Here is a 12,136-nt window from a genome sequence, read left to right as displayed (position 1 = left end):
AATGTGAACATCAAGGTTTCAGCTCTGTAGGTTTGTACCGGTGAGATACAGCTGTTGTCTATGTATGGATGAGAGCATTATCGAATAGGCAATAACACCAAACAACAAGCTTTCATTCCATAACAGCTAGATCTGCTTCAAACCTACAACATTAGGTATAAAAAATGAATACTTAAGAACTATAGTTACCTAAACAAATTATCAAGTACTTATGAAAGTTCACTAGCATAAACAAACCGTGTTTTTTTTTACACCCGAAGCACTGCACCCCTGAATTACTGAGTCTTCACAGAGTCACCCGAAATTTTATGTGCTTAATAAATTTGACGTAACTTTATTATAAGTGTACTCAATGATAATGCAGGAGCAGGAGGCTCAACACAAACAGACATTTATTTATCGGATGACTGAGGTGATGTCACAGCCGCGATGCCTGTTTCTTTGTCTTTTGCGGATGCATAGTGCACTGTTCTCCAGAGTAGCAAAGCCAACCATTACAACCTAATCAACATCAGAGACAACGTATGTTCATTATGATACAATGGCACCCCTTCAGCAATCTACTGTAATCTCATGCCATGCAAGCCTATACGGTGCTAGGACAGCAAATCTTTGACCTCGTTGCTCAATCGAACCTTCTGCAGCTGTTGGCTGCATTTCTATTTCTCACACATCCTGTCCTCCGTAATCCCTCAGCACTCATCAAAACTGTTGAATATGAAGCACATTCAGGAGAACCCCTTGGAACAAACAGTGGTATGGTGAATTACCGGCTATAGCGAACAGTATACGTAGTTTCATTGGTCACACTTCATTTCAGAAACATTAATTATTGCTGCAACGAAACCAAAAATAGGAGAGCTGCCGTAATATCGGCTATAGCAGAGAAATATATGATTTGCACGAGGCACATAGCCCAAGAGGTCGCATAGAAAGTAAAGCAAATGTTGACAATTCAACACAATACCCCTTATTATTGCTTTAAAGAGTAGCAGAAATTTTGATAAATATAACTAATATGTGGGGGTTTATGTCTCAAAACCAAGATACGACTACAAAAGACGTCGTAGTAGAGGGCCCTGAAAGTTTTGACCACCTGGTGTTCTTTAACGTGCACTGACATCGCACAATACACAAGCCTCAGCCATTTCGCCTCCATCTAGAGCGACCCCCGCGGCTGGGACTGAACTTGCGATCTTCGGGTCAGCAGTTGAGCACCCTAGCCACTGATCCACCAAGGCAAACAGAAATATTGCCCCTTCAGCGCATTTGACTGCTTGCGCCAACGTATGAACGAAAGCGTGAAATGCCCCAAGGAGACCGGTATCACGTTGTTTGTACTGATTTTCAAAACCTACAACAATGCAACTTTGTCTCTCGGATTTCTCGCTCAAGCCAGATTGCAGATTTGTTACAGTTGACAGGTATCTTTACAGTTACAATAAATATGGCATATAACGAACTAATTTATGTTCCCAACGCTTTGTTATGACGAGGTTCGACAGTACGACTAAACAGTGGCGGACACTCACTCGGAGAATGTGATACCACACAGAGGAGCCGCCAAAGTCGATGTGGAAGTCGGTGAAGCTGTTCTCGGTGCTCATGAGACAGTACTTCATGACGGCGGGACGCTGGTACACGCCGATGTTGGGCACGTGTGATGGCCAGCAGTTCTCCACCCAACTGATGCGCTGAACCAGAGACGGCGGCTTCACAAAGTCAGACAGCCTGCAAACAAGTAGATGTACGTGTGAGGAGTTCTCGTTCTGAAACACACGCTAAACCAAACACACGTTCTCAAACCCAAAACACACGTTAAGGAAACTGCATTCCCCCCATGCTCCCTTTATTCTAATAGTGAGCGAGCTACACACTGTAAAATGATCCCTACATTCGCTTGCGGCAATGTTTTCAGTGTAGTTTACTACAGAAATCGTATGTGATAACAAATATATTGTTTGCAATGCGTGCGCTTTGGCAAATGAGCATAAGTGCACCACTGCGACTTCACCAGTCAGCATGAAGATTTTGTTTATGTTTGTTTATCTTGCTAATGCTCCTCTTCTGCAGTACCTTTGCCTTTTACACGCTTCTTCAAAAAGGCATGCTTGCTGCCTGCTTTTATGTACAATGTGTTTTTGTGTCTGTACAATGTAGCCCATATTTCACACAGCACTGATCCACTGTAAGCAGTGTGAAAATGAATTACACTCCATGTGAAGAAAAGCACACATGAGAACTGTGGCTGTGGCAGGGTCTGCAAAGAGAACTCTTGAACCCACTCCAGCGTGCCGCACCAGTTTTCCTGCCACTTGCAATATGAGTTAGCAACCAGACTGCCCCCCCCCCCCCCCCCCCCCACCACCACCAAGAGAAAACCCTGCCAACACTTATGGCAAGAACATTGATGGTATAATTTGTCGACTGCATGTTGTTTAGACAATATTTTAATTACTATAACACATAACGACACCATCCAATCATGGTTAACGCTTCTAAGTACTTGGGCAGCATCCCAAGAGCTCTACAACAAATACGCAAATAATAACCACAAACAAACACTGAGCAGGAGGGAGCGGTCTCTGACCTGGTGTCTGAAAACTCGAGGCTGATGACGTTGAACACCTTGGAGCGATCGTAGCTGTTGAAGTAGTCGACCCACTCCGACATGGTCATTTTGAGATCCTCCTGCTTCCGGACGTCGATGACATCCAGCATGAAATCCGGCCCTGCGACAGTGCACAAACAGAGTATGTTGACATTGGCTAGCTATCATATAAGTCCACTCATAGCAGCTACCACTGCTTCATAAAATTGGTAGGCACGTAAACCTTTAAGTGGAAAAAAGTCGATACTGCGTTTGAGTCGCACATCATTCTGACCCACGATATCGCTTCCCCCTAGTATTACAGGGCATTGCCAGATAACACGTAACTTTTGTTTTGTCACTTCCAGCCAGTCAAGCGACTACCACGTACAGACTTCTGGCATCTCTGTTTTTCAACGTCCAGAAACAGTCTTCTCCCTTCTAATCGATACTTAACGAACTTCCGGTCTACACGGTTAGGGAACAGACAGCTAAGCTAAAGAAGTCCATTTGTGAGAAGCTGAATTCTACGAGAAACTATCATTGCTATAAGCATGCGCAAAGCCATTAGAGGGCATAAAGTTTCATCCCAGTGCCTCCCCCTACACTCCCTCCCAGCCACTTATGGTTGAGTTCAAAACAAAAACAAGCTTTGCAATGGGGGAAGGTGGGGGAAGACTATTAAGAGTAAAGATGGGAAGAAAACACTTCTTGTAATGTGACATCAGGGATCTTTGACGTTATTCTCGAAAACTTGCAGGCAGTAACCCTGCACTTGACACAATATCACGATAGGTCCAACTAAATAATACACGTGGTGCCTACTTGGCTACCACCTTTGATAACGACTCCTCCCCTCCCACATGCACACGTCCACGATTATCGTCGTTATACCCCGTCACAAAAGAGTGCGTAGAAAAAGGCTAAGGCATACATTGCTATAGAAACGTCTGGTTTTAAGAAAGCAGCGAGTAATTCACTAACCAATGAAATCCATGACATCACTGACAGTGAGGTCCTCCGGTGGCATAACAAGCCCAAGGCCATCCTTCTTGGTGACCAACACTGGGTTCGTGAACCCACTGTGCAGCAGGTATTGCAGGTTGAACTGGTCCCCATTCAGCCGAGTCACTATGCTCTCCGCACTGAAAATGTTTGCAGCAACGCGTTGTACAACATCCAAAACTAGTATAAGAGCCAATCGTAAAAGAAAATGAGCAACCTGAATGAAAACTCATAATGGAAAATGTGAAAGTTGAACAGAGACTAAAAAAGAAAGAACACAGGAAAGCGCTCTGTCCTGTGCTCTTTCTCAGAGTTGAATCAAGTTACGCGCATTTAACCTGGAAGCCAAAATTAAGAAGGTTAACACATTCTTTCACTTATTTATTATTTATTTACTGCACCCTCAAGGACAGAGAGCACTACAGAGGGAAGTAGTAAATGGAAATAATTGGGTAGTAATAATGTACAACAAGAAAGTAACACCACAGAATAATAAAACAACACACTAGTAACACCTATACTATGTAGTTATGTAATGTCTCACACAAAGGACAGCAAGTATAAAATATGAATAAATGAGTTAGCATATCCAGCACCTCCACCACTTATAGGACGACGGCAGTTACGACAGTAGCCAGGTTTTTAATGCAGTTGCACGAGACAAGCAGCGCAGTCCACGTGCCTAACGATGATGATTATTACAGTGGTTTTGAGTACAGAGATGAAGACAATGAAGCAAACTGTCAGCGCTCACAGTATTAAATTCCGTATCTACGATGTTAGCTAATTTGTGCTGAAGAACTAGGAAGCAAAACGAGAAACATAACATGTTAAAATTTTTTAGTTATACAATGTTAGCTACAGCCTTCTTAACCAATTGTGCTAATTATTAAAAGAGGCATATACAGTTTTGAGCAAACCAAATGTGAACCTTTCCCCTAAAATTCGTTACACATAAATTGGGTATCGCTTTACTGAACAATAACTACGAGTTGTTTATTGAGACAAAAACACTTGCAACAAAAAGCATTCACTGTCATTAGCATTCATCAAACTAAAGAAAAATTTGGAGAATGCCTGAGCATTCCTTTCAAGAGTAGAATCAATAGCGCAATTTAGACCTCGTTTGCATCACCTTAGCATTCATATGCGAGGTTTCTCTTCTCGATGAAAACCTCAACTATGACACAAGAAAAGTAACGCCTGCGAGCGTAACATTGGCACCAGTTAAACTCTCAAACAATACGCGCCTACTGCAAGTACAGTTGGGAAGTGCCTCCTAACCATTGTAAATCAACTAAGTACCCACTATGCATGTTGTTGATGCTGTTGCTGATTATTACTTTTGATCATCTCTGAGCACTTTGCAATGTATGGGCCTTTAAACCTACTATTGACTGCACACTTTTCACATGGTCTGAAGCCCGGTGCGATTCTACACTTCTGTCCTGCAACATTACATGCGTTAACGTAACTCTTGCCACCACACAATGCTCGTATAGGGCTTTTTGTTTAAACAGTTTCATGCACTGCCAATGGCTCTATGAGAAAACATCTGACTGCCACGCAGAGGTCGTGGGTTCAATTCCAGCTCGGAGCCATCATTTTCACTATATGCATCTACCACGATTTTTCACTCACAGCCAATGACATCTACCCCCGGTTTCTGAGACAAGGCCTCCATAATGCTATATTGGGATCAGTGCCCACAATGCTGTAGCTGCTTTCCTGCAACAAGTAATGAGTACTCTTTAACATGGTATTCCATAAGAAATCACTGTCAAAAACTCACTACTCCGATTTCGAGTCATACATGCATATGTAATTAGTATCCCTTCAAGTTGAACTCGGTACACAGCTTATGAAGAAGCACTGGATAGGAGGAAATTATACTGCAGCTGTGTACTGTCAACAGCAAAAGTTTTCCAGATGTGCAGCGCGTGGCGGAGCAGCGGAAAACTGCATTGCTGCGCTGCCTACTATTGTGCCGCAGCTACTGTACCGGCTTCGGTGATTAGCGCTGGTGCGTTTAGACAACACACTGCTGCTGGATCTAATCTCGGAAGCTGTGGCCGATAACCTCAACACCATGGTGTAGGTCACAGTAGGCATCGCAGCAATGCAGTTTTCCGCTGCTGCGCCACGCGCTGCACATCTCGCAAGCTTTTGCTGTTGACAGTACTGCATGCAAAATTACTTGCTTAACAGATTTTTTTTTATTCAAGCTGTTAATAAGTACTCTCGAAAAACCGTATGCAATGGCTGCACTGAAAAGCATAGCAAGAATAATAATTTTTAAACTACAGCACCACACTTGCAGCATCACCAGTGATTACAAAGGATTAATTAGAAACTGCTCAAACATTTACTGGAATACAGATGAGTAGGTGTTAGGACAGCTAATCAACAGTGATTGCTGTCGGAACACCTAAACAAGCAATTATTTTTTTTTATTCTTTCTTTGCTTTATCCAAAGATTGCGAGCTTGCTTAAACAGTTTCATGTACCGCCAATGGCTCAGTGAGAGACCACAGGACTGCCCCGCAGAGGTACTGGGCCCGATTCCAGTTCGGAGCCAAGCGTTTAACAATCAACCGTTTGTGCAATAAGACAGGGAGAGGGACACTCACCTTTCAAAATGCCTCGACTTCAGTTCCTTTATGAACACATAAGTACCTGTCTGCACAGGCTGTAATCATAGAATGAGCGTGTTATCGTAAAGGTAACGCCACAATAAATGATGTCCGAACGTGAATGCATTACCTTGTCGCTTGCATTGGGGTCTGAGTAGTCGTGCCGATGCCAGTTAGTTCTCTGCTTCCCTGAAAATGTCCCATCGCCGTGGAAGTGTTAGCAGGAGTTTCACAAATAAAATGTGGAGAAATTAGCACTTGGAAGCAATATCTATTTAGCGCAGAAAGCAGCACTTGGCCTATTTCACGCGCATTTCCTTAACCTAGAGGGCAACGAAGTAAGGCTGACTGAAACAAAACTTATGAAGACGGCCGAACGATTTTCTGGATTTTGTTCACTCATGATGTTATTACACCTCAATAACATGAATACTTCCTTCACCTTTGCTCAAAGAAGCGGTACGTCACAACTGTAGACGCGATTCTCACAAGATCGAAATGCTGAAGATTTATTAACAGTACCAGAGAATGTAAGCATTAAGCACACTGCACCCTTACAACAACTGCGCATGAAATAATGCGTTAGTTACTGGTTAAATTGGCACAAGAAAAGCAAAATATAGTTTACCGCAGCTTTACACTGTTAGTCACGTCGATATCCTGCGGTCAAACTAAACTTTCGAACACGGCTCGGCAATACTACATTTAGACGCGTCATTCCTGACAAAAATAAGCTCGGAGAAGTTCAAAACGCGGGTTCGAGCAGGTGCTTACAGAAGAGTTCGCATGAGAGTGTGCAATGCATGGGTTACGCAAGCGCTCAACTGGTGAGACAGTACTCAGGCACCTCTAATTAGAACGCGTAATACTTGCAAATTGTGCTAAACCAAAGTCAGCCGCGACCTCAGAGCGTGTGTAAGAAGCAGCATCACTCACAGATTGACGGCCCAAAGGTCAACTGGCACTGAGGGCAGTGGTACTTGATGATGTCGCATGCGTCATGCTCCTTGACATCTATGCAACTGAAAACGGAGAAAAAAAACGCGACTAGTATGAGAAAAAGTGTCCTCGCGACTTCGACAAGCGAGCGCGCCAGTTTGACAGCTTTTCGCGGGCGCCAGCACGCTCTCAAAAGAACGTGGTCGATACGACAGGTGCAACAGCGCCGACAAATCTTTTCCGTCTTCATTTCTCGTCAACAGTCGCGCTCGAAAAGAAGTGAACGGCTTTCAACGCAGTCAGCGCGTGCGTTCTCATTAAAAACGCAAGCTCAAGAGACAGCTGTAAGTGCGATCGACGGCGCGTGTAGCGTTACCCGTTATGAAAAAAAATAAATAAAAATTGTTGCGTTCGGGAAACGGGAGTCTAACCAGCTGATGGGGAGACAAGTCGGCACGCGACGCACTGAGCGACGCAAGCACGAACGAAAGAAGCCGCGATCCACGCTGAAGTGGGTCGCAAAACCATCCACCATCCCTATAACGCCTGCTTCGAGGGCGGGCGACTCGGCGGGCAAGCTGTTAGCAATGTATCAACGAATGTCATGCAGGCGAGATCGGAAACCAAAACGAGCCCACCGCGACGCGCTCTTGGCACAGGCGCGTTCGCGGGCAAAATTATTGGCGCCAACGAGCGATAAACGAGCGCAGCGATCGGGCCGAGTCTACTCACTTTCCGTGAAACCAATCCTTGCAAACATCGCACTGTATCATAAATAAATTCGGGTCGTACGGCTGGCCACAAACACAATACACATCTACGGACGCCATTTTAGGTCCAACGGCAACCCAAAACAACACACATGGTTGGAAACCGCCATTTACGTAGCATTGAGCGAAATCGGATCACGCATGATAAAAAAAGATAAACAAACACAATGGGCGTAGGGCCCATTCTGCAGCCGTGTTATTGTCCTCGCGCGCGAGGCCTTTGCTCGCGTTTTTTTTTTATCATCAGCTCCTGTTGTAAACTCGATCTGTGCCTGCTGCGGCGTCATATTTTTGTGAGTTCGCGAATCAGCCATCAGAATGCGCCACGTATGCAACCGCCTTGAGAAGAAGCGCAAAATTTAAACAGCTAAGAAAGCGGCAACGGTCATGAATAGTTCTTTTTTTTTTTTTGTGAGGATTCGGTCCTCGTAAACTGGTAATTGTAGTTTCATACATGCCCGCCATGTGCCGATAAAAACCACAAAGCCAGTGTTGCTTAAAACAGCAAGTATACGCGGTGAAATACCATAGTAACAGTAAACGACTACGGATTATGCTGCTTACACGTCTCTGACAATCTCGCAATCTCGGAGGACGGCAGCATTTGAAGAACAAAAGAAGGACAATGTAGAATAACAAAATGCGACTACCTTTGGGAACGCGTTACGCCGGCGGCATTTGAAACTTCTTCCTTGATGTGGAACCCAGTCTTTCTAGCTCTCACATACGGCGATGATGATCTGCTCGCGAAATCGTCTAGGAGACGGCTCTGTGTACGTTTCTGGCTTGATGCCCAACTAGAAAAAGAAGAAGATAAAAAAAGAAAAGCTGCCCGACAAGAACAATTGATTCATTAGCCATGAGGCAAATGCGTGCTCATAGAGGTGAAGTTCGCGTCCTCGAAACGACATACGAGTCGATTCTTCCTCGTACGGAGCGCGTGGGCAGCCACACATGAAGCGTATTCCTTGTCTCCGAGAAAGGAAAAAGATGGGAAAATAATAGAACAAATTTCGATTACGCAAGATGTCCTGTTTACACCGTTTTGTTTATCGCTATAGCAAATACAGGTGAGAGTTTCCCCCTGTATCTGCTTGTAGACGAGGGAGATTGCCACTGAATTCGATTAGGAGCGATCGCTTTATACACTAGATTCGGTATGCAAATAAAAAGAAGCCGTGAGTTTTGATTATATAGCCTAAGCCTCGCTGATTGCGTAAGAAAATCCTGGAAAAGTCAAATTACCTTGTCGCCGTGCCGAAGATCGATTGATTGATATGTGGGGTTTAACGTCCCAAAACCAGTGATTATGAGAGACGCCGTAGTGGAGGGCTCCGGAAATTTCAACCACCTGGCGTTCTTTAACGTGCACCCAAATCTGAGCACACGGGCCTACAACATTTCCGCCTCCATCGAAAATGCAGCCGCCGCAGCCGGGATTCGAACCCGCGACCTGCGGGTCAGCAGCCGAATACCTTAGCCACTAGACCACCGCGGCGGGGCGTGCCAACGATCAAGTTCACGGAGAAGTGCTTATGATAATCAGAATAATATTGATGACAACTAAAGCAATGGCCATTGCCAATGATTAAGAGAGGAAGGCAAGAAGTAGGATAACTGAATATACTTTTCGATAAATTAGAAGACGACGACAAAGCATACAAATTGTGCCGTGGAACAGCGTACGTTGTTCCGTTCTCTGTTTTAAATAAAATTAAAATAACACTGTAACACTCGCACACTGGAATAAAGTAAATAAAACAATATCATTTGCATATTAACCGGCGGAAGTCACAAATGAAGCTTTCTGTACTCGGCCTGTGCCCCAGTCTGAACCAGGGACTTTCAAGGACAGGCCTAGGTAGTGACGACGTGTCGTTGTCCAAAAACTAGCCCTTATTGGACGAGTATACAACCGACGAGCAAAGCTCCTTAGAAAAGGGACGCACACGGCTATGTACCTGATCTCGCTGCTATAGCCTTCACGAAGGCGGTAGGGTAAGCACCGGGTGGGGAGAGCGCAAGGAGGCTTTAAAAAAAAATGCTAAAAAGGTGCCACTTCACTGCAATACTCTTTTAAAAAAAAAGTCCGCAAATGTGCCACTTCATGAGCCCTCGTCACTTAATTTCCGAAAGAACCGCCAATTTTAAGCAGTGCAACTGATTCGAATTCATTCTCACTAAATGTTTTTTTTTTTTGGGGGGGGGGGGGTCAACAGTATTTTGCGCATGTTCGTACACGCTTTTTGTTAGTGCACCTATTTTGAACATATCCAGTGTGGCGAGCCGGGTTGGGGGGGGGGGGGGGGAGGTCAACACTAACAGCGAAAAAGCCCTCTCTACACCAGAGCATGGCACTGACTATGGGGATATGATCTATATCGCAGTTGGTTCATATATCACGGTTAATATAGACATAATTAATATATCATGGTTAATTAGACGCTGAAACAACAGAATCTCACAGGAAGTCACTTTTTTTTTCCTCTCAGTGACTTCTCGTCATGATGAGGGAAAATTCTAGACGCCTAAAACGGCACAAGAAGAACGAATGAGCACAGGGAAAGAGCGTCTTCTGAACCTGCAGTTTCGGTGTGGTTGGTTCATCCGTGTATCTCAGTCCACACGGGGGAGCGCCCCGTGGTTTCGCTATAAGGGGTAAGTTCTTCGTACCGCACCGCACACTTTTAGAAAAGAAATAGTAGTTGGGGTAGTAATGGTTTGTCACATATGTTACAACCCCGGTAGTAAGCGCAGTCAGTAACGGTGAGGGTTGTAACAGTTACTACCTTTGCCCTTACTACCAGCATGTAGTAACTGTTACTACCCAAGCCGTTACCACCCATAGGTAGTAACTTTCAAAGGTTTCAAAAAGAGTGGTAACCGATGCTACCTTGTTCATTCGTTTTGGCATATTTATCCACTGTTAATGTTCGTAAATGTCTCATAACTTCGCGCAATGAAGCGTGGCCTGCCATGAACTCGAACAACACATAGACCAAATAGGTTCACTATTTTTTAAGTATATTTTTTTCCTTTATCACCGGTTTTGCACTAGGTACACACATCAATATAAGTCACTGTAAACAATAACATACACAACAGAAGCGATGACAAAACAGTCGCGGAACTATTAGTGGTTACAGTGCTGAAATTCCTTCAGTTTCACCAGGAGTTCAATCCTGGAGAGCCATCCCGGAACAAAATCTTGTTGTTTGAGTATATCAATGTACTGAGCAATGTTTTCGCGGAAAAGCACGCGCGCCGGACGCCTGTCAGGGTCACCGTAGTAACCGGCCATTCTTACCCGCCATAGACAATGGAGGCCAAGCAGCATTATAAGATCAAAAGGCAGTCCCTCCTCTTTGTCTACTGTTAAAAACCTGATACCCAGCGAATGTAAGGGAAGTTACTTTTTTAGGGGTCTCTGTAAAACATCCCACTCGGAAGTAAACCCCTTTCCAACAATGCAAAAAACGTGATCTATTGTCTCCGGCATTCGGCAGATCAAACAGTTCGAACCCCATGGCATATAAACTCCTTAATCTTCTAGAAAAGGCTTAACCGGTAGCGTTCTGGAGCGTAATTTAAAGAAAAAGCTTTTTGCACTAGGCTGAATTTGCATTTTCTTAACACGCTTAAGAACACCATTGCCTTCTCCCCCGCTATTAATGAACCTATTTATAGGAACTGGAAAAATCATGTCGCATATGTCTTTATGCAATTTCTTTCGCCCAACCGAAAAAAGGTATTCATTGGAAAACCGAACTGACAAGAACCGGACACTGTCCGCAACTTCCTTAAAGAAACCTCGCGTAGCTCCGGGCATGCTTGCGGTGCTATAGCCACAAAGTTAGGCAGAACACGACAAAGGCGTAACTGGCATACCGTTCTCAAGAAGGGGTGCTGAACATCTCGAAAGAAAATAAAACGATTAACTAGTTGTCGCACGAACAGATGCGACAGGCTTAGTCGCCCCTGTTTTACTCTTCGGAACAGATTCGTCCTACTACATTTTTCTCAAGTAGACCCCCATATAAACACAGCAAATATCCTATGCAGCTTTTGCACATGCACCCGTGAGCAACACAAAACCTGCATCATATACCATAATTTGCTCATTAAAAATATGTTGCATACAGTGGCTCTGGCAAACATTGAGAGACAGTTGCCGTTCCACTGCGCTGTCCTTTCGCGCG

General features: G+C 44.4%; 1 protein-coding gene across 2 annotated transcripts in view; it reads right to left on the bottom strand.

Moving 5' to 3' along the window:
* The window catches only part of LOC119174580 (histone lysine demethylase PHF8), a 35,846-nt gene extending 27,728 nt beyond the window's left edge, over positions 1-8,118 (bottom strand). For both annotated transcript variants that reach the window (XM_037425557.2, XM_037425558.2), the window contains exons 1-7: positions 7,900-8,118; positions 7,165-7,250; positions 6,359-6,417; positions 6,226-6,284; positions 3,575-3,735; positions 2,591-2,732; positions 1,533-1,731 (exon numbers count right to left, since the gene is read on the bottom strand). In XM_037425557.2, the coding sequence (XP_037281454.2) occupies positions 1,533-1,731; positions 2,591-2,732; positions 3,575-3,735; positions 6,226-6,284; positions 6,359-6,417; positions 7,165-7,250; positions 7,900-7,997 (804 nt within the window). In that variant the 5' untranslated portion in view covers positions 7,998-8,118. The remainder of the gene's footprint in view (positions 1-1,532; positions 1,732-2,590; positions 2,733-3,574; positions 3,736-6,225; positions 6,285-6,358; positions 6,418-7,164; positions 7,251-7,899) is intronic.
* Positions 8,119-12,136: the final 4,018 nt, after the last annotated feature.

Source organism: Rhipicephalus microplus, chromosome 5 (assembly GCF_043290135.1).
Source record: "Rhipicephalus microplus isolate Deutch F79 chromosome 5, USDA_Rmic, whole genome shotgun sequence".
NCBI classification, from domain to species: domain Eukaryota; kingdom Metazoa; phylum Arthropoda; class Arachnida; order Ixodida; family Ixodidae; genus Rhipicephalus; species Rhipicephalus microplus.
Note: the sequence above shows the minus strand (reverse complement) of the source record. Positions and strands in the feature narration are given on the sequence as shown.